Raw genomic sequence first — 21,187 nt, 5'->3', positions numbered from 1 at the left:
CTTGTGACTTCTTTTTAAATGCATGCTTTGATCTTCAGTTAAAATATTAATGCTTTTAAAGTTTTCAGTTAGCTGAAAATTTTAGTGACTGTAGTTGGAAGTACCTTTATAACTCAATTGAAATGCTGTCAGCTTTTCCCTTTTTAAAGTGAATGGACCTTTTGGCTCTTTATCCACATATGCAGTGTGCAGAACTAACTTCTCTGCTGTCACAAGATGTGTGACTAGTAAAGCGTATTCCTTTGGCTACTGTTAAGTGTTCTATTTAATGCTATTACAATGAAGGTAATTGTGTTTGAAAGGGCTTCTCAGTGAACTCACAGATTATATCTTCAGAGCTATGTAACTCGCTTGTATGTTGAGGAGCTGGTCACTTAAAATGTGCTTTGCTGAAGTCTCTTTAATAAAAAAAAAAAAAGGCAACCCATGGGGAAATAGTGTGCATCTATTTCTTAACAGACTTTTTTACATAAATGATGTAACTTACAGGTTTTTATTCATGTAACCTCTGCAGTTGGCAGCCAGTTATCGACTACATTGACAGTAAATTTGAGGACTACCTGAATGCAGAATCTCGAGTGAACAGACGTCAGATGCCAGATAATAGAGTGCAGTGTTGTTTATACTTCATTGCTCCTTCAGGACATGGGTTCGTATTAGTGTATTTTATGTTTTCTTTCTCTGTCTCCTATCTCAGATAAACATCCAAATTTGGCATTCTTAATTATGTAAAGTTCCAAATAGGATTTTCTTAATGGCCTGGAGACCATGCTTAATTTCAAAGATGAGCTTACTTTGGCTTGTCAAACATCAGCAAGCCAGACAAGTATTAAGTTAGAACACCAGAAAACATCATTGCACATTAATTACATAACAAGAAACATAGTATTAGAATAATTAAAAATACACAGGTTTTCAGAAGTGCCAGGTCTATTTGTTGTCAGTATGTCTTTTCTTCACATTAGGAGAAACTGGTTCATACTTCAAGCAACAGGACTTTCTGTTTTTCCTCCCTCCCTTTGACTTTAATGATAAGTTGATGATGGGAAGTTTCATTCATCTTTATAAGAATGTTTTAATTCACCTGGAGTGTAATCTTTTGTCTAGTGACAATTCCAAATATTAGCATTCTGAATTTTTTCAGTTATTATGCAGTCTTCCACCCCTGCTTAGTTTTTAACTTGATCAGACTTCTATCTAGTGGTGGAGAGAGAGAACTGCATTTTCAGAGTGTATTAGATGTAGATTGACTATATCTGTAATTGGTTGCTTAGCATTTTATCCTTATAGCTGATCACATTTGTCAGTCTTTAGTTATACCTTAAGAACCAGAAGGAGGAGGAAGTAAGTAGCCTATTCTATTGTATGGATCTAAAGTAGTAAAACTGGAAGGCAGTGATGAAGGAATTCTGAGGAATATTCCTCAGGCAGTGAAAAATGCTAACTATTGTGCTTGGCTTCTGTAGCTAACGTTGGAATGGTTCTAATCATTCTGAACTATACAGACTTCTCAAATTTGGAAAGAAATATTGGGTAGAGAAGTGTTTTTCTTATGTAGACTTGTCTTAATTCAACTTTTTTTTTGTTCAACATACATGTCAATTTTAAATGCAAACACTTGGCATACACTGTTTCACTAGTGTACAAAATCAAAATGTCATTTAAATAAAGGGAAGATGAACCATTCCTTGTGTTAGTCAATCTTTTTTTGAGATAACTTTCAGTTCTTCAACAAATGTTTGTCTTCCCTCCATATACCCCTTTATCCATTAAAACTTTCTAAACCAGTGGGGGGTACAGAATTGTAACGAAAAATAAAAGTAATGCTCCAGGTAAGTTTTGTCACTAAATTTGTAGAGCTAAAAGCTGGAAAAGTATGTTTCTTGTACAGGTATTTTATGTTATTCTTGCAGGAAAGAAGTGTAAAGTTAAGCTAGGTTTGTGTAGTGTTTTTCAAGTACTGGGATAAATGCTTGGAATTGTCATCTAATTAAGGAAATGGATGGAGCACAGAGCAAATTGGTGCTGCTGGTAGCATTCATTTCCTCTTTTAAGATATTGTCTTCTCTGAAAGGACATTGCTCACTTCCTACCTGGTTTTTGTGGTGGTGCAGTCTTTGGCCAGGTTTCCTGTGCAGACATCAGCACATGTAACCCTTCTAGTAGGGTACTCTTCACTCTTAATGCACGATTGTATTTACACAAAATGAAAGCATTTGTAGGTGAACTTACTTCTGTTTGTCCTTCTGACAAAGGCCAGCTTGTTACAATTTATAAATGCAGGTTAGGGCCTTCCATTTAACGCATTATTTTTTAACACATTTTTATCTGATACCCCTGTAAACATCTGAACTAATGGGTTAGTTTGTGTGGGGGTAAGGGGAGAGAGTGAAGGGGTGGGAGGAGCCTTCCTGGTAAATGAAGGGGGCGATAATGAATTGCAGCCTCTTTATGCAATTGGAGGATCTTTATGTAAAGGTTTCCTGCTTCAGTCTCTACTATAAACTCAAGACCTTGAGGCTAGCAGTATTGTCATTCTGAACTACTCTGCTTTGGCAACTGCCCTTCAATCTGGTGTACCCCTAGGTAGCTTTTTGAAGTGAGGAGAGGGAAAGCTTGTTAAGGTGAATGAATAGCCAAACCGGTGCTATTAGCCTAGACGTGCTTTAGTGTTGGCTATTTAATGGAAACTTGTTGATAAGATGAGAAATTCAGTGACAGGTAGAAAATGTCAAAGTGAAGTTAAATATACATTCTTTAACGTTTTCTTCTTTCTTTTATATATAGTTTGGAGAAGAAGCTAAATTTGAGTACCAAATGAATCTGGTTTTAATGTTCCTAATCCTAATTTCTTTTGTATGAGACATAATCTTGTTAAGTCCTTTAAGTGAATCCTTTAAGCCTGACTAAGCGTGCTATAATGCTGAAGCGTTAATGCATCAAAACCTCTGCGGTTCTACTTTAGCAAACAGGAAATATTGATCAGTTTGACCCACATCGATTGTTTTATATATCCATATGGTGGGTGCTTGTGTCATTGTTATACACTTTCATAATGGTCTTTTTGTTATACATAATGATTTAGAGATGAGATATTTCTACTTCATTTGTACACAGGCGACAGAGTTCACTGTCTTCAGCAATCTAATGTTAAAAAAAAAATCTCACAGCACACTCTCAGGAAGAAGCATACAAATAAACATGACTTTCAGAAAATGAAACTAGGTATGTAAACAGAGCATGACGCAGAACTGTAAACTCTTAAGTCAGGCTTTAAATGACAAAGCTTTACTGCCTTCTTAGGAGAATTATCACTTGATTAAATGAGTGCAATTTCACCTAGCAGAAGTCTCATGACTACTAGTAATATTAACATGACTTCTCTGGTATTATACAGTTCTAGGGGATTTCCTGTAGCAGTTGCACATAGCCTTTTGAATTTCATTCAAGCATCTATCATGCATAAATCAGTGTTTTAAGAGTAGTTGTCAGGACAAATCTCAAATCATTTGTACATTCTTGTTTAAGTAATATAAAATGCAAAGCTGTAATGCTGTCTTTCAGACTTAAGCCTTTGGATATAGAGTTTATGAAGCGCCTGCATGAAAAAGTGAATATCATTCCACTTATTGCCAAAGCAGACACACTTACACCCGAGGAATGCCAACAGTTTAAAAAACAGGTGCGTTGAAAGATTAATATTTACAACATTGAGTAATTTAGTAAGTTGATCCCTATGGAAATGGTGAGATTTAACTTCTTACATGCAAAGTTTAAACCCTGAAGCAATGACTTGAGACAGCAAAGCTAAGTAATTTATATCTCTAGATTTAATTATATTTCTTGGTGAAATAATCTTGTTTCTGTCCTCAGGGGAAGAGGTTTCAATTGTAGTATGATTCTTGGCAAGTGAAATAATTCACTGCTGAGATAAAAATCAGTAAGGGAAGAAGGGAACTTTCAAGATTTATGTGCCTAACAGAAGTTGTGTGTTTAAAAAAAAAAAAAAAAAAAAAGGTATTTAACAGTATCACAGCATTATTGATTGTATTGTGGTATTCACTTTCATGTTGATGTGCTATATTTATTAAAGAGGCCTCAGGTATTAAATGAGAATCGGTATACCTGTTCAGCCTTGGTCTGTGGTAATGCATTTTAAAGATGGTGAGATAATTTTGACATTGATACAACTGATACAATTTCTTTCTATTTATAGAATAAATTTGGCATTATTGTCTCCAAGTGGTTTGTTTTATTTTAACTGCATGATGAGAGTAGAACATGTAGGCTTTGCTGTATCCTATGAGGAGAGTAAGGAGGACTCAGAACAGGACAAGACAAGGCATGAAGTTTGTTTTATTGAATTGTGTCCAGTCCTAATGCAGAAGAGCATAGGTTCTGAAAAAGAAGGTGGCATTGAGAGATGTTGTGTGCAAAACTACTGATTTAAGATTAAAAATTGAGACACATCTTCTGCCTTGGAGAAACTTAAGCAAGGTGCTGTAGACCTGAAGTCTGGTTTAGTTGCATTTCATGGGTTTTTTGATGTTAAGGGGAAGAAATGGTAGAGCACAGAATATTTCTTAATACATAAGCAGCCTTATCCATGAGTTGATGTTAAATAGGGGAGATGTTCCCAAATGAAACTTTGAAAATAAGTCCTTGCATGAATTAGAAACTGTTCTTATAAGATTGCAAACCCATGAACCACAAATATCACCCAGGACTCTGCAGTGTAGCTGTCAGATAAATGGTCTACTATTTTTCCCTTCTAAAACTCTGGAAAAACAATCAGCTTGTTTTTAAAAATACCCTTCGGACAAATCAAGCACCAAAATGGTACAGTCTCATACAGTTTTTGATGACGCTGTCAGTTATTCTTACGTTTTCTTTAGTGCTTGCAAATATTTTTCAACACAACCTAACCTCTAGAGTCAGTCTATCAGTCACAAGCTCTATTAAAACAGGCAGGTGATCCTGCTTCAAGCAACTGATGCACAGGTGATCTAGAAACAGAATAAGAGTGACAGCAGTAGCTATTGTGGGAACTCAAAGAGCTGAAGTATGCCTGCAGTTATCCATTAAAATATTTTTTTAAGGGACTCAATTGCGAGAGTAGTCTCAGAATTTAAGCTGTTTTTTATTAGTTTTTGCATGTGCGGGTAGAATTCCCGTTAGTGTAAATCAGTTTGCCCTGTTGTAGAAAACTGACATTCACTTTTGCTGCCTTGTATTGACGGATAGTTTTCTGTTAGCTGTGAGGCTCTGTCTCTCATCATGTCTTCTGGCTAAGGAGAGATGGTCATGGTAATAATCCCTTGGGGTCACCTGATGGTGTTAAACATGTGCAAGTTCCGTGATGGATACAAGGATCTTGCATATCAGACAAAAGGAGGGATGATCAGATTGCAGCAAGAAATAAGAGTTATTACAAAGTATGAATTCCTCAAACAATTAACGTTTTTTTGGTTTAGATAATGAAAGAAATCCAAGAACACAAAATTAAAATATATGAATTTCCTGAAACAGATGATGAAGAAGAAAATAAGATTGTTAAAAAGATAAAGGTAAATAATTTTCTTCTGGACAAAACTTCTTGGGGGGTGGGTGGGGGTGGGTGGTAGAGAGTGAAAAGCTTTTTGTCATTAATGAAGAGCCCACCAAAATGTTTAGAAGATAAAAATCAAATATAAAGTTGTTCAAGGAATCAGTGCTCCTCAGCAGAGGCAATAACAAATGACAGTCTTAGACTGATGACTTAAGTCCTTTAATGGTTGAAGCTCACAATGAGAGCAGAAGATCACATGTTCATTTAACAGACTCTTAAAAGATCACTTTCTTTTTATTCCAACCCTATTTGACTTTTATCCACCTACCACATTTGTTTGATTTGGAGCTTTGAAGGAGGTAAGGATTGTCTTTCAGACAGAGGTGTGCAGTGACACAGAGTGTGTGCATTACACTTGATAGCTGTCTGACTAATTGATATACTGAAACCTTAATGGAGATGAATGACTACAGAAAATCAAAAAGACTGTCAGGCTGTTGAAAGGCTTTTTCTTTGTGTACTTGTGGTTTTAGTTTGCTCTTTTATATTGGAGTCCATCTTGTATACATTTCTTGAGTCTTGCTTTTGTTTGTTCAGTAGATTTAACAGCCTGTAAGAGCTTTTACATTTTTTTGTTACAGTGAGAATCGCCTAGGATAGATAAACACAAATAGCACAAATGGAAGATATTCTGGGACTAAGCCAGAGAAGAGCAGAATAAAAGCAAGGACAAAAGTCCAAAATACTTAGCTTTGTACACAGTTTCTTTCAGCTATTTGAATCTGTTCTTGGCTCCTTTGTTGCTTGTTACACTGGAGGGATTTTTGGTTAAGCTGAAAACAAGGACTTTGTGTAGTTTGCCAAACCTTTGAAAACTGGGTACAAGATCCAGTCAAAGCAACAGTTCTTGTAGCCAGTGAGGATGTGACTTAGTAAATAATTACTGTGCGATTGAGTAAATAGGAAATGGTTTGTCTGTTGCTTAGTTTAATATTAGTAACAGTAATGTCTGTTTCTTAACTAAATTTACAAAACACAAGTGTAAGGAATTTCAGAGGGGCGTGTGTGTATATATGTCATTGAACTAGGCAGAGGTCAGTAAACATAACTATTCTTGCACTTTGGGTAAGCTGCATTGCAGTCTTGTAGCACCAGACTAGCTTACATCAAGTTTATACATGGGTATGCTTTCAGTATCTTTTGGCAGCAGAAACTTTGCTTTTGTTAAAGTAATACTTTATCTTGTAGGATCGTTTACCTCTTGCTGTGGTAGGTAGTAATACGATCATTGAAGTCAATGGCAAGAGAGTTCGAGGAAGGCAGTACCCATGGGGTGTTGCAGAAGGTAAGGCTTTTTCATGATTTTTTTAATCCATTTAAAATTTAACAGACATTTGTCTGTATTTGAAATGTTTAAAATTCTTAAATTGAATGTGACTTGGCCTGGAAATTTATTGAATGTACCATTTTGTTATTCTGTCGTTCAGCAACATGTAACTTTGCAAGCAGATTCCTGTTGAAGGCTTACTGAGGAACTGTAAAACCACATAACTTACTGCAGTTAACAATGAGGCTTAGACTACAAGTGTTTGGTAGCATTCTTATTTTAATTTTCTTCATATAAAAACTGTGTATTTTAAAAAATTGTTCTTTCTAGAATACATTATAAATGTTAATTTGATCAGCTTGACTAGCATAAATTCAATTTAAAACTTCTGGAAGAATTTGTTTTTTTCCTAAAACATTTGAGTCTTAATTGCTGGGGTGTAGCAATAGGAAGGTACCTGGTAATACGTTGAATACTTTTGATGGTGGGTTTTTTGGGGGGTGGGTTTTTTATTCATTTAAAATTTACTTTCAACTGTCACAGAGGGTTGAAGATAACTGTGTGTTCTTCTGGCAACCACTGCTTGTGCTTTAATGCTGTTCACATATTTCAAATGGCACATGGCACTTGCACCATGCTGTATAGTGAAAAAGTCACTACCAAACTGTTTTTCCACGATTGAACTTTTTCCTTGTAGTGTGCATGTATTGAATAAAGAGAAGATTTTTTTTTTTTCTCACTGTTTCTGCCTTCCAAGGGCAATGGACTATATACTTGATGCAGTGTAAAACAGACCAAAAAAATCATCCACCAACAACCAGTTTAAGGACCAATACTTTAAAGAGAAATACTGTAGCACTTTTAAGTGTGTGTCTGGTAGGAAGTGAGGTTTGGCAGAAAGTAAAAAGAGAGGATCAAGCTTTATTTAAGGCTCTTGCATTAGCATTTGGAGATGTACAAAATGGTGCTGCTTTTCTTTATTATAAAACAAACTTCGTAAGTGTTTCATACTCATGTGATTGTACAACTTCTGGAAGCAAAGAGCTAACCTAACTAGAAAGAAGCTCTTTAAGTGGCTTTGATTCTGTCTGCTAAGGACAGAAAACTCAGAGATGGTGCTTTTTTGGGAGTATGACTTCTATCTACTCTCTGAACAGAACTCACCAGTTTGTGTAAAAGCATGGAATAAAATAATGCAGAGGTGCAGATACAAGATGAAGACATGAAGAGGCTATGTGTTTCATTTTTCTGTAGGATTCACTGAACTTGTGTTATTTTAATTCCTTCATCCTGTTTTTCTTTCTCCTTCCCATGAAAATGTCCATCTCTGCTTCAGGGGCACATTGGAACCTGCCTTGTGCCTTGATTTTGTGTGCACTCAGAGCTTTATGTTTTGCCTTCTCTGTCTGCACACCAGATTCTAGGGTGTGTGTTTTTCTCCACTGTCATTTCATTACCTATAAGGGCAATGCCACTCAGCATCAGCCTCTTCTCCAGTAGTGAAATGATAGGCATGGTGGAATAGGTGGCATCTAATGACAATTGCCAGTATTATCTTTTGGTCCACAGACAGGTGCATCAAATTAAATATATAAATTTTCTTTACTTAGTTAATAAAGAACTAAGTCCACATTAAAATTACAGTGAAGACTTGCAGCTCATTTGGTGGGGCAGGCTGAAATAGATTGTGTTAAGTCAGTCTTCTAAAGGTTTTGGATACAGCTGGATCTAGACTGACGTCTTTAGTTAGGTGTCTGATCCTTATGTATACAGCTCTGCTGACAGGGCCTCCAAAGGATCATAAAGTTAGTTACACTGGTAAAATGGTGTTTCTGTTGCAGTAGCTTACTCTGCTGTTCTAACTCAGAGTACAGTTTGCCGTTATGGGGGTTGCTAGGGGAGCACAGGAACTTTGCTGGTAAGATACATTGACATCATTAATGCTTCCTACTGTTAACACACATACCGTTTGAGTAGGGAAAGATTGGAAGTAATCTGTTGCTGGAATGACCGTAAGAGCTGGGTGACATCTAAAAGCCTTACCTCTGTGTAAGGCACATATCTCGATTGGCATCTCAACAAACATTTACTTCTTTCTGCAGTTGAAAACGGTGAACACTGTGACTTCACAATTCTGAGGAACATGTTGATAAGGTAAGTAACTTAAAGGTAACATTAAGTTTTTTAGAATGTCCAAGATATTGAAAAGTCGTATGTGGGAGAAAAAAAGATGTGAGCTGGTGAGTTCATATTAATGCCCATATTTTCAGTTGTAAACAGTACCTTACACTTTGATACCTTGTTTAACTACATATTTAGCAAGCGGTGGTGGTGGTGATTTTTTTTAATAGTTCTCCTTACTTTCTGATTACTTGTTCTTGAAAATTGTATTTAAACCATAGGAACCTGAGTTGTCTGTTAGAGCTGATGTGTACTTAGTTGTAGGTGGTTTTTTTAAAAAATTTTCAGTGCTGCAGTTGTCTAGCACAAGGCTGCCTGTGCTTCGCTGTGTTAGGTGCTGAGTCCTGTACTCACAGCAGTTCAGCTAGTCACATCTGCTGTAACAACTGTTAGTTTGATTATTAAATTTTGCTTTTCTCCAGGCTGACAATGGAAAATTATTAAAGGGAGCTAATGTTTGTATTTTGGTCTTGAACTTCCAGTTAGCTTTTGCAGACCTAAATGGTAGAAACTAGGAAGTTTTGGCTTGTTGTTTCTTGCCTGACATGCTTTGGCACACACCTACTGCAGTAGTAATACACAGTTTTCGTATCTGTTCTCCAGATAGCTTTCAAGCTAATCCACAACTCAGATTTTCCAAAGATTTTTCCTGTAAGTTAATGTTTGGAATATTGTGAACTTGAGATACTTCAATGCAAAGTAATCTGGTATTTCTGTGACTTTGATGCCTTGACAGCTCTAATTAAAGTGGAAGAATGACAACATTGCTGGGGATGGGACAGTAATGGAGGGCTGTAGTTTAAGTCAATCTGCAGAATGAACATGGACTGATTTTTCAGATAGTATTTTGTATTTGTGCACTATGCTGATAAATTACACTTATTGACAGAACTCATATGCAGGACCTGAAGGATGTCACTAACAATGTACATTATGAGAACTACAGAAGCAGAAAACTGGCAGCTGTTACATACAATGGTGTTGACAACAATAAAAATAAAGGGCAGCTAACAAAGTAAGTACTTGTTAGGGTTGTATTGCACTTTAAATCTTTTTGCTCTGTTTTTTGGTTGCTTGGTTTTGTGTATGTGTGATGGGATTTTTGGTTTGGGGGTTTTTGGGGGAAGGTGGTTTATTTATTCTCCAGTCAGTTGCCTCTTTGCTGTGTTCTGGTCTGAATGTTGTATACCTCTCATTTATTTGTTTGTTTCTGTTTCATTAAGATTTACACTAGTTTAAGTGAACATGTTAAATAACTGGGTTTTAGTTAGATTCCATTCTGAAGAGAATACTTACATTCACTATTCCTGTTTTGAATTTTATTTCACTGGTACTTATTGCAAAGTTTTGTGCATTAGTGTTTCCATTTTGGTTTATATACTGCTTTTGGGATTATTGGTTCTTTTGGCATGTATCATCAATACTCAGTGTCAGGCATATTTTTGAGAAGAATGGGTTAATATTTGTTTAGAAACTGTGAAAAACCAGACCTGCTACTGTCATCTTTGAAGTGCTGCCCTGGCTACTTCTATGGTGGCTTATCATGTCAGGGAGATTATTGCAACATTTTTATCTTTTGTGAGAGGAAAATTCCAGTGCAGGGGTTTTGGGTTTTGTTGCCTTTTATTTTAAGCCTAATATGTCATTTTAATTACCTCTGACAACAAGTTGTTCGCCAACCTGATGAAGTTATTGGAAGATATAAAAGTAGCTGTACTGTATTCTGCATTGTATGATGCTATTTGTGTATAGCTAGGCTCTTAAATATTTTTCCTGCTCTGCATATATCAACTGTATCAAAAATAATTAGTGTTTAATTAATAATCAGTGATACTCTTTTATTTATACTATATTTAAATACAAATTTCTTAACCCAAATATAGGGTGCTAGTCTGTTCAGCTAATGATATACCAAATTACAGCTGTTCTTCCTGAAAAAGATCCCTGAAGTTAAGTGGAAGTATCTGCTATTCCCATGCATATGACAGCTACGAAGCCATTTTTCAATAAGGGAGTGTCTATTCAATGCTAATGCTTTAAAAGTGGCTGTGAAGGAATGATTTAAATGGATATAATTTAGTTTAATCTAGTGTGAGCCTACACAAGACTTCCCTGCTCAGCATTGACAAAAAATATAATAGTACATGTCAGTTATATCAACTTTTCAAAAGTGTACTTAAATTTAGATGAAGTTTGTAGCGAGGTCAAGTCTTAAAAATTTTTCAAATATGTGCATCCTTAACACAGTAATTACTTCTCACTGTCATATTTCTTGCCATCATATCGACACACGTCTCAAGGCTTCTGAATGCATATAGCAAGTATATTAGAAATATTTCTCAAGCTACACTTGTCCTTGTAACAACACAGTGTTGATGGTAGGGAGAGAGGAGTTCTAAGAACTAAAATTGCTGAATGAGGTAGCCCCTGTGGGAAAATTGGGGTGAAGGGCATGCAAGGTAGTTCTTGCACATTTGAGAACAAAACAGTGCAGGTAGGCACATCAGAGAGGAAAACGTGCTTCAGTGCAAGAACTTGAGCCAACTTTCTCTTTGCTGAGGTGATAGTGTATTAATAGTAGCACAGAACAGAAAATTCTGCATTTCCTCCAGGACTTCTAACATGCTATTTCTATACTTTTTATTGTACTATTATTTGCTATTACTGTACTGAATAGTGAAACTTTCTCATTGCAATTTTAGATATTAGAGCAAGTTGTTTAGATTTTTTTTTATGTTGTTTAATAGTATTTTTTTATACCTTTCCAAATCTTAGTATGTTTTCCTTAGATTTTGAAGACTCTTTGTTTTAGTGATAACACTTTCACCATTTTTTTAGATTTGTGTTAGTCTGCACCCTACGAACTTAGTCTGTTACCTAATCCAAGTAAGGATTGGTTATTTTATATTATAATGCAGTGATTTTTAAAAAATTATGTTTCATTCCCATATTTCAAACATAACAAGATGCATTTTTGTATAAAAACATCTACCAGAAAGTTTCAGAACTCTTTTCATGTACTTCATTCTTTCCTCTCCCCCCAGCCACCCCCCCGCACCCTCTGCCATCAGTTGCTGATATAGCATTGCTGAGATTTCCTTTTTAGCTAGAATTTACACTAAGAGGGTTTGGAACTATTCTGCTTACTGAAGCACGCTTACTTTTGCATCTCCTACCATCTCAGATCACTGTGCTGTCCCACCTGAACATATCTAGGTGAATGTGCCTTTTGGAACCTTTTTCTCCATAAGAAATCTGTTGCTCAGAACACTGCAGTACTGCAGTTCAGAGGTGAATAAATACAACTGCCACTCTTGGCTATCAGGTTTTTGGTGGTTTGGGTTTTTTTTGGTTTGGTTTGGTTTGGGTTGGGTTTTTTTTAAGAGAATAAATAAATTATTGCAGTTTGTTTGATTCAGCCATCTGAAAGATGGAAAAATCTTTTGTAAACTTGTAAGAAATATTTTGAACCTTTCCTTAGTTTGTTCCTCCAAACATTGGGCGACTTAAGTAAATAAAAATCTTGAATGCATATACTGGTTATGAAACAGCTGATGCTATACTTGTCTTGTTACCTTATCCATATGTTGAGTTGCAGCATTTTTTTTAAGCTTTAACACACTTTTTTGGCTTCAGTGTGTTTTTCTAGTTTTGAATCTAGCATAGTTGAAGCAGCATAGAAGGAATTTTCCTGACAACCATGTGTATTCCTGGAAATTAATTGAAAGAGGGAAAACCAGATATTAACAGTTCATCTGTGCATCCCTTTAGGAATTTTATGCTTGCCTGCTTGCCTTTTGAAAGAAGTGTCTGTGTCTCAAAATGGAGCAATATTTGACTTGTCCTGTGGAAATGTGATTCTTTCACAGAAGACAGATCCTATAGCTGTCACTGAGAATGGAGATGTGCTCTGATGCTATCTGGTGGTATTACAGGCATACTGTTAAACACAGATACAACCTCTGGCTCTGGAAACTATTAAGCTGCTGTTCTTTTGTAAACTGGGAGGATGGATGTAAGCAGAGATGCACATGCAGTGGTTCTTGCACTTCTCCAAGTATCTCCTGCTGATAGCTGTTGGAGGCTGGATTGATAATTTCTACCTTTAAAGCATTTTTGTGATCTTAGCAGATCTTTGTTTTTGTTAACATATATTTTGTAATTGTTAACATATTTCTTTGAACAAAAATGAAAACATGAAAACAAGTAGAAGTATGTGCTACAAGTTTTAATAATACTGTGCAGATGAATTAAAGCAGTTTCTTCTGTCCAGTTGATAATTTTCTCTCTGATTTATCTCCTTTGATTTGGTGAAACTCTGACTGCTCTACAAGTAACTTGCTGACTTAAGAGCAATCCAAAGCATGTATTTTCCACAATTATGTAGCCTTTTTGTATTTTGCGTTTAGTGTCTGATTTCTTCAAATTTTCAACATCATTCCAACCATTAAAAAACCAAAATGTCAAGGGTGGTCCTCGCATATATGGATGACTGCTCTCCTCAGACTGTGGTAATTGTAATTTCATGTGTGTACTACATGACTTATGAAAGAATTGACATTTCACCTGAAATTTAAAATTTTTAGTTTGAGAAATTCTTTCAGTTTTTGTATGAAGCTGCTGTCTTCGGTGAATTTAAAAGTAAAACCTTATTTTATTGACAGTCATGTTGTACACTGTAAAGATGAGCCTTATCCATTTACTGATGTGTTCAATAACCTGTCACACAGGGTAACAAAATACACAATACGGAGGCCCTTCTGCTTAGCTTAGACTACTTCTAACTCCTTTTGCCTATTTTCTTAGCGATTTCTGTGAAATGGTTCTAATGTTATTAAGCCTATCTTACTATGTGGTGAGACTCAATATCGGCATTTTGTTTTCAGACCTTTTTTTTCCCCTCCTACAGTATTAGTGCAGGGCTAACCCAAGGCATGCTGGGGTTAAGCGTCATGCTCTGGGGAGGTGACCTTGCAGCCCCGCCATGGTGAGATCTCTGCTGGCCACTGACGTCATGTGCTCTTTTTGTAGCACTGGAACATTTATGGGGTTTTAGTCCTTTACCCTAAGTGTTAATTCTTAAATATGAATAGATAAGCCTCGATAGGTCATTGGTTTCTGAAAACTTGTTTAGAGCAAGTAGTTGTTAATGTCACTAAAATATTTAAAATCACTTTAAAAGCATGCGTATTCTAGAGAAAAACTATTCCTGAAAGTATCTCCACATCAAACCTGCATTACACGGTGTAGTGATTTACTAACTGAATTTGAAATAGATATAACGAGCTTTAACTAACAGTCTTTCCCTTTACTGTGAAAAATTTGCTTTTGGGGAGCACATAATTAGCTTTAGGAATCTATTAATAATGAATTTACTCTTTAAATTATTGCTTTTTGGTTTTGTGGTTTTATTTAAGCATGCTAAGCTAAGCCTCTGTATTTTTTGTTTTTTAGATTTGACACAGTTGAAGGCATGTAAGTGGTTATTTAAATTTTTCCAAAAAATTTAAAGACAAAAATTTTATAAACACAAAAAGGGTTTCATTGTTTAATGTTTCAAATTTAAAATAGATTCCTGTTATCCCGCTCTTGGCATTGTTTTTTTCCCTAGCAGTTTTTTTTATTCTAAAGCTGTGCTAATGTAAATTCTAGGAGTTTATAAATACTTTCAGTGACAAGTATCTCCTGTAAAAACCCATCCTCTTAGTAACTTCTTGGCTAAGCCTCAAGACAAATTTGGTCAAATTTCAACAATGAGTACAAGTGCATAAATTATTAAATTCCTCCGGTTTCTATCTGTAGCTTGTCATCTTTATAAGATTCTTATAAAAAATTAGTGGAATTTCATCCTTATCTGTAAATTTACAACTCTCCACTGAATTGGGGAATTAGTTACTTTAATCTTTTATGGCCATGGTTTTATCTTATTACTGGCTCGCAGAGGTTCCACTTTGTGCACATCTAGAATAATTTTTTGGTTTTGCAGATTAATTTAAGGGCTGTTATAACATACATCCCATTAAAAGAATTAAATGTTTTACATCTTTGCTTAGTGGTTTGGCGTTTTTTTCCCTTCAGCTCTTTTGTTTGTTTGTTTGAGTCCCCTGTATAGTTTCATCCTGAAATACAGGATGATGTGCTTTTACTCATGTCACATACTTAAGACCTAACAAAACCAGTTGTGACCTATGTTGTAAATCTCTCAACTGTAAATGCTCACTTGTTAGTTTATCAAATTCTCTGTGCAGGCTGATTTTTACCACTTTCTCAAATACAGCTGCATGACATCCCCATGAGATCACTAGGTTGTCAACAGAGGGATGGTTCTGCTCCCCTTTCAAGTCTGTAGGAACTGCAGCAATGATTCCTCAGTATTCAGATCTACTTTCTAGGTTAATTTCTGAAGAGCAAATACATTTGAGAACTTTACACTTCTAAAGGGTAACAAGAACACAGTCTTGTTTTGACAGCTGGTTAGCTTCCACAAGTGCTGCTACTCACCTCTTCTTTCATTTTCGTATTATTTTTGTGTATTATTGTACCTCACCTGTGTTTAACCATTTTATTTTTTTTCCTTGACAAAAGTTGGCCTTTTTAAAAGGCTAAAGTAAACATTAGACTGAGGATCCGTTTCAGTTCCATATATTATATGGCATTTTACTCACCAGTCCAAGCTTTGCAAATCTTAGTTCCGATTCAATTTAATTTTTTTATTTTTTTAATGGAAATGCCATTTTCTTCCTCACCCCCCACAAAATGTCACCTTTAAAATAATGGTATTTGTGGAAAAAGTTCATATGGCCTTGAGTTCATATGACATTGATTACTTTCACTGTACAGTTAGCTGGTAAAAATTGGCAAGCAGGAAGGATAAAATGAGACAGTTTATAGTCAAACAAAATCTTAACTATAATTTCAACTCCATTCCTGTAGGAATGAGTAGCAAATTCTGAATCAAAATAGATGTTGCTAATTATGTTTCAATCATCACTGAAAGTTAGTCAGTTCTTTTCTCCTTCTAGAATGCTTTTCCTGCATGATTTTTGTGCTTTTTTTTCTTGTAAGAAATGAAAACAAAAGTATTATTTTTGATAGGGCTTAGCCTCGCCACCTCTATTTTACAGTTTGGTCTGAGTGGCTTTTGCATGCATTACAGTAGATAACATCTGCTGGTTGATTGTAACAGTTCCAAATATATTCCGTTCTTCATTTTTGCCAACACAATAGTTCAAACTTTGTCATTTTAAGCCATACATACTCAAAACTGAAACAAGAGGCTAGTGATTTGTTGCGATTGCTCTTTGTTGAGCAGCAGAAAAGTCTTACAAGACTGTATGTAGCAATCATCACTAGATCAAAACCATCCTGGGTTATTGGGTATTTAATGTGAAACTTGATATTTAAAACCTGTATCACCATAACATGGATAGCAGGCTTATACAACTTAAAAAAATTCAATAGAATCCAGGAAAGTAATTACCATAAAGTGTGTAGAAAAATTAAAAAATAATTTACATTATTTTTTATATTAATTTTATTAATAGTTTTCTAAAGGAAAATTTTCCAACTAACACTTTCATGAAATACTGATGTTCAGTTGCCCGAATTTTTTTTGCAAAGTTGCTATCTTTTCAGCAGTATGACCACAGCGTTCAACACAGTTGTAATGTTAACTTACTTTTTGAGCTCATTTTGAACAGTGAAGATTTAGAGAGGAAATGGGACTTTTGCCTGCAACGCTCTTAAAATTTTTATGTCCATTAATTTTTTCGTATATTTGAATTGGAAGGAAAAAGATGCCTGAAGATCACTTGGAAGATGCTTTTTTCTTTCTTTTTTTCTGTCGTAACTTTGATTTCCTCTCTTCCCATGACCAGGTGCTACTAAAGATAGAAAGTTAAGAGTTTCTGTTCACCTAAATGTAATGTAAATCAGTTGGGAGGGAGGAAAAAGTACTGTATGAAATGTCTTTTTGAAGAAAGCTTAACTGAACAGTTAACATAATAATTGAAACTGAGTTTAAGCTAGCAGTGCACACAGCAGTGTTATTTATCTTAATGCTTCAGCATTTTCCTCTTGGTTTTTACAGATGCCCTAATGTAAGAGACAGGACAAAAAGTTCTTTTTAGCTAACTACTTCTTCTGGATTTATGGCAGGAGCCCGCTGGCACAGATGGAGGAGGAAAGGAGGGAGCACGTAGCCAAAATGAAAAAAATGGAAATGGAAATGGAACAGGTGTTTGAGATGAAAGTCAAAGAAAAAGTTCAGAAACTGAAGGACTCTGAAGCTGAGGTAATCAGAACGACTTAAACCCCAATATGCTTGAGTCTGAACAATTGTAGAGACGGCTCTTTTTGCCAAGACTTTGCAACATAACCTTTGTTTAGGAATTGATTCCATAGTTAGATTTTATGCTCAAAGACAACTCAGTTATTCTTTCTCAGTTTCTCTTTGCTGAAATGGTGTAAGCCCAAACTTAAAATGTAATTTCAGTGTTCACATGCATTCTCTTTTTATTTTCACAATCACAGTATGTTAAAATACTCCTTAACTTTCTTACCCTATTTTTTGGAATATTTTATGCCTGTTTTCTTCCATGTGCTTTAAAAAGTTTTTGAGGCTTTCATGGCTTACATAAGTTAATGTAGTAATATTAATTTGGTTTGCATATTAAAAAAGCATTTCAGGAATTTGATACGATGTCTCTAAGAAATCATGTACATGAGAATTACTAGACTAAGGAAGAGTCAGGGATATGTCGTTGTCAGAGTTTTGCTATCATTTGAACATAAATAAATTTAATGGATATTTAATTTCTGTCATCTCCAGGTGAAATCCTGACAATGAAACTGGTTTTTTATAGGCTTCAAGCCGCTCTTGAAGTGATCTTTTTAAGACACTATTATAAAATAACATTTAAGTGGAAAATTAATTGTAAGTTTTAAGAAGGCAGCTTCTCACAAGAAGCCTAATAGTGAAGTTCAAAACTGTCAGAGTTCCTAAAGAAAGTTTGGCTCCTAATTTGAGGTAAAGTGAGGAAACTTGGAAGTGTAGTTGAGATGCTTGGCAGCCTAGGCAGTGTAAGGAGCCAAGGCATACTGGATCGGAGGAAAAAATATATCAATCTAGATTTATTTTTTTTTTCTTTTGGAGAAGTGAATAGATAAGGATATAAATGCTAAGATTTTTGGGTGTTTTGTTTTTCATGTATTACCTCATGACTTTTTGACTGAGTGCATCCTGTGATACCAGTTTTAAAATGTTCATGGAATTCATTCTTTTTTTTCTTCACCATTCATGACTTTGTAAATTTCTGTTGTATTTCTCTTAATGTAGAAAATCAGACAATAGACAGTGCTGAGTATAAAGCATCTAAAATATCTGTAAAAGGAAATACGTTTTGAAAGGTTTGTGTAAGAGAGGGACTTGTGAGAGAGTAAGGAATTGAGGGAGTTTTATTTAACTCAGTTCAGAAATGTGTTATGCCACACAAAAGGAATCACTTTTCCTGACAGTGTCTCCATTCTCACATACAACACATTTGATTGTTAGCCTGTCTCATCAGTTTTCAGGAGAGACTTATTGTGCTGTTCTGGCAGTGTGGACAGTTCACTTCAATAATACCAATAATAATTCATTTAATTAGTGAATAAACTAATCCACTCAATAAGAACGTTTTCCCAAACAGATCCTTAATATAGTTAATGCTGTATGATGAAATCAATGTTTGGGGTTTTTTTCCCCACACAAAGTCAAAGATGCTACTAATTTATGCATTACTGATACTTAAATGCTCTGTAATTTGCTTAACATTTGCATCAAATATCAAAGTATTCTTGAATTTCTTTTTCTTTGCTACATGTAGCTGCTTACAACTCCTGTTTGTATTAATAACTCAGGAAGCATTTAGGGTGTTTTCTGTGAACTGTAAAATGAGGCCATGGGATTAATACCTTCATTGTTTCTGTTATTGGCAATAGCTGTAACCTTAGAGTTTTTGGTCTAAGTTACTTTTTCTGAAGAGAAAATGTACCATATATTCTTGCATTAGTAGAGCTGCTGATGTTTGTTACTACAGCTCCAAAAGTTGCTGTGTTTTCTGTGCTCACTGACTGTTCATGACTTTCTGTATAGCTGCAGCGACGCCATGAACAAATGAAGAAGAATTTGGAGGCACAACACAAAGAATTAGAGGAAAAGCGTCGCCAGTTTGAGGATGAGAAAGCAAACTGGGAAGCTCAACAACGTATTTTGGAACAACAGAATTCTTCCAGGTAAACTGGAGTCTTACCCTGCAGTTCAGAGTAAATGTTCTGTAGCTTTCTGCTAAGAGTCAGTTTCTGTGGTAGTAACGGCCAGTGGTGGTTGACTGCTAAGGAAGTGTCACTTAAAAGCCAAGAAAAATCTTGAACTGCTTTTAATTATAAATGAGCATATATCAGAAATATTGGGAAGATTAATAGTTTCTAAAGCAGGTTTTAATCTGCAAAATCACTGTATCCATATATAACTAGATCTATCTAAAAAAAAAATTATGTTTGCATTTGAAAGCTAGATAGCATCAGACTTCTGAGGGACAAAGAGTTAAAGCTTTGAGAATGAATGTGCTTAATTCTCCTAGTCCTAGAAGGGGAAATCTAGTGATAAATGTATTGCTTGACTTCAACCAGTACAAGTACTGTGTACATAATAAGTTTCATACATTGTATTGCAATGAGTAAAGCTTTATTGAAATGCCTATCTTAAAACAAGCGATTTTTTAAAAATTGGAGCAAGTATGCATTATTTAACAAACTTTTTTTTTTTTTTTTTTATATATAATTTTAGAACCTTGGAAAAGAATAAGAAGAAAGGGAAGATATTTTAAATGCATCATTTTGACCACCAGTTATGTATTAGTTGCCAATATGCCAGCCTGGACATCAGTGTTTGTTGGATCTGTTTGACCAATTTTGCACCAGTTGTATCCATAGTAATGGATTTAACAGCATGACAAATTTTCGTTAATTTTGATGGAGAATGAGATGCCTTGAATTGTCTAGGGTGTTGTGTACTTGGAAAAATAACAGCTCTAAGTACCTTTTTTCCTTTTTTTTTTTTTAAAAAAACAGATGTCGTTTTAATGCAAAAGAAAAACATTTTACTCTTGTACAATCATGTTCTGGTGGTTTGACGGTTTACAGGATATTAAAAACTGCAAGGACTCTAGACGGTTTTTAGTGAGGATAAATTGCCATAATATGATGCAAACAATGCTTCTCTATTATTATAATACAAGAATTCCATTCAGTGCAGCATATACAATAATGTAATTTAGTCTAACACAGTTGACCCTATTTTTGACACTTCCATTGTTTAAAAGTACACATGGAAAAACAAAAGTTGTAGGCTTACAGTGCACCTAAGCTTTTTATAACAACCCTTTTATGTTTTGGATTCTTTAAATATATGCTATTCTCATTTAGTAACTTCTTTAGCCAGAAGGATCTCATTACTGCTTCATTTTTTGTAATAACATTTAATTTAGATATTTTTCCATATATTGGCCCTCCTAAATAGAATATAGCTTCTTTCATATGGTAGGAACCAGTGAGTAAACTTTCCTTTAACTCCCTTTTTACATTTTATGGTAAGTAGCAGGAAAATGCATTTATAGGTCATTTCTAGGCGAAATTGTGGAGTTAACTACCAAACTGTTTCTACCTGTGTGCAGTCTTTCTTTATTTTACTAGAAATGGAAATATGGCCTCAAGAAAAACATCACCATTTCGCATTTAGCTGTATTCATATACTGCATTTCTGTATTTTTGTTTGTATTGTAAAAAGTCACATAATAAACAATGTTGTGATGTAACACGCTTGCTGTGTCAAATTTTAAAGGAGTCAAACAGCCAGGTACTCCTCTGGGAAACGTCTGAACTTCCTCTCCTCTGGACTTGATCGACCTGTGTCTTCGATTTGCCCGAGGAATTAGGTTAAGGGATAGAAAATGCCTATGCATTATGGAATTGTTAGAAAATCCAGTTTCAGTGGCTGTGCTCTGAATGGGCAGAACAAGGGTCTGTCTGGCTTGCCCAGAAGAGGGCACCGAGGGCCCACGCTCGCCGTGCTGTGTCCCGCTGGCTCCCTG

At 35.3% G+C, this 21,187-nt stretch overlaps 1 protein-coding gene across 2 annotated transcripts in view; it reads left to right on the top strand.

Annotated features, from left to right (window-relative positions):
* The window catches only part of SEPTIN7 (septin 7), a 65,156-nt gene extending 44,245 nt beyond the window's left edge, over positions 1–20,911 (top strand). Inside the window, exons 5-14 of one of the 2 annotated variants that reach the window (XM_074900804.1) lie at positions 515–649; positions 3,565–3,682; positions 5,475–5,567; positions 6,797–6,893; positions 8,978–9,029; positions 9,946–10,071; positions 14,511–14,531; positions 17,214–17,349; positions 19,192–19,331; positions 19,885–20,911. In XM_074900804.1, the coding sequence (XP_074756905.1) occupies positions 515–649; positions 3,565–3,682; positions 5,475–5,567; positions 6,797–6,893; positions 8,978–9,029; positions 9,946–10,071; positions 14,511–14,531; positions 17,214–17,349; positions 19,192–19,331; positions 19,885–19,924 (958 nt within the window). In that variant the 3' untranslated portion in view covers positions 19,925–20,911. The remainder of the gene's footprint in view (positions 1–514; positions 650–3,564; positions 3,683–5,474; positions 5,568–6,796; positions 6,894–8,977; positions 9,030–9,945; positions 10,072–14,510; positions 14,532–17,213; positions 17,350–19,191; positions 19,332–19,884) is intronic. The other variant, XM_074900805.1, reaches the window with a different exon arrangement.
* Positions 20,912–21,187: the final 276 nt, after the last annotated feature.

This window comes from Athene noctua, chromosome 2 (assembly GCF_965140245.1).
Source record: "Athene noctua chromosome 2, bAthNoc1.hap1.1, whole genome shotgun sequence".
In the NCBI taxonomy this organism is placed as follows: domain Eukaryota; kingdom Metazoa; phylum Chordata; class Aves; order Strigiformes; family Strigidae; genus Athene; species Athene noctua.
Note: the sequence above shows the minus strand (reverse complement) of the source record. Positions and strands in the feature narration are given on the sequence as shown.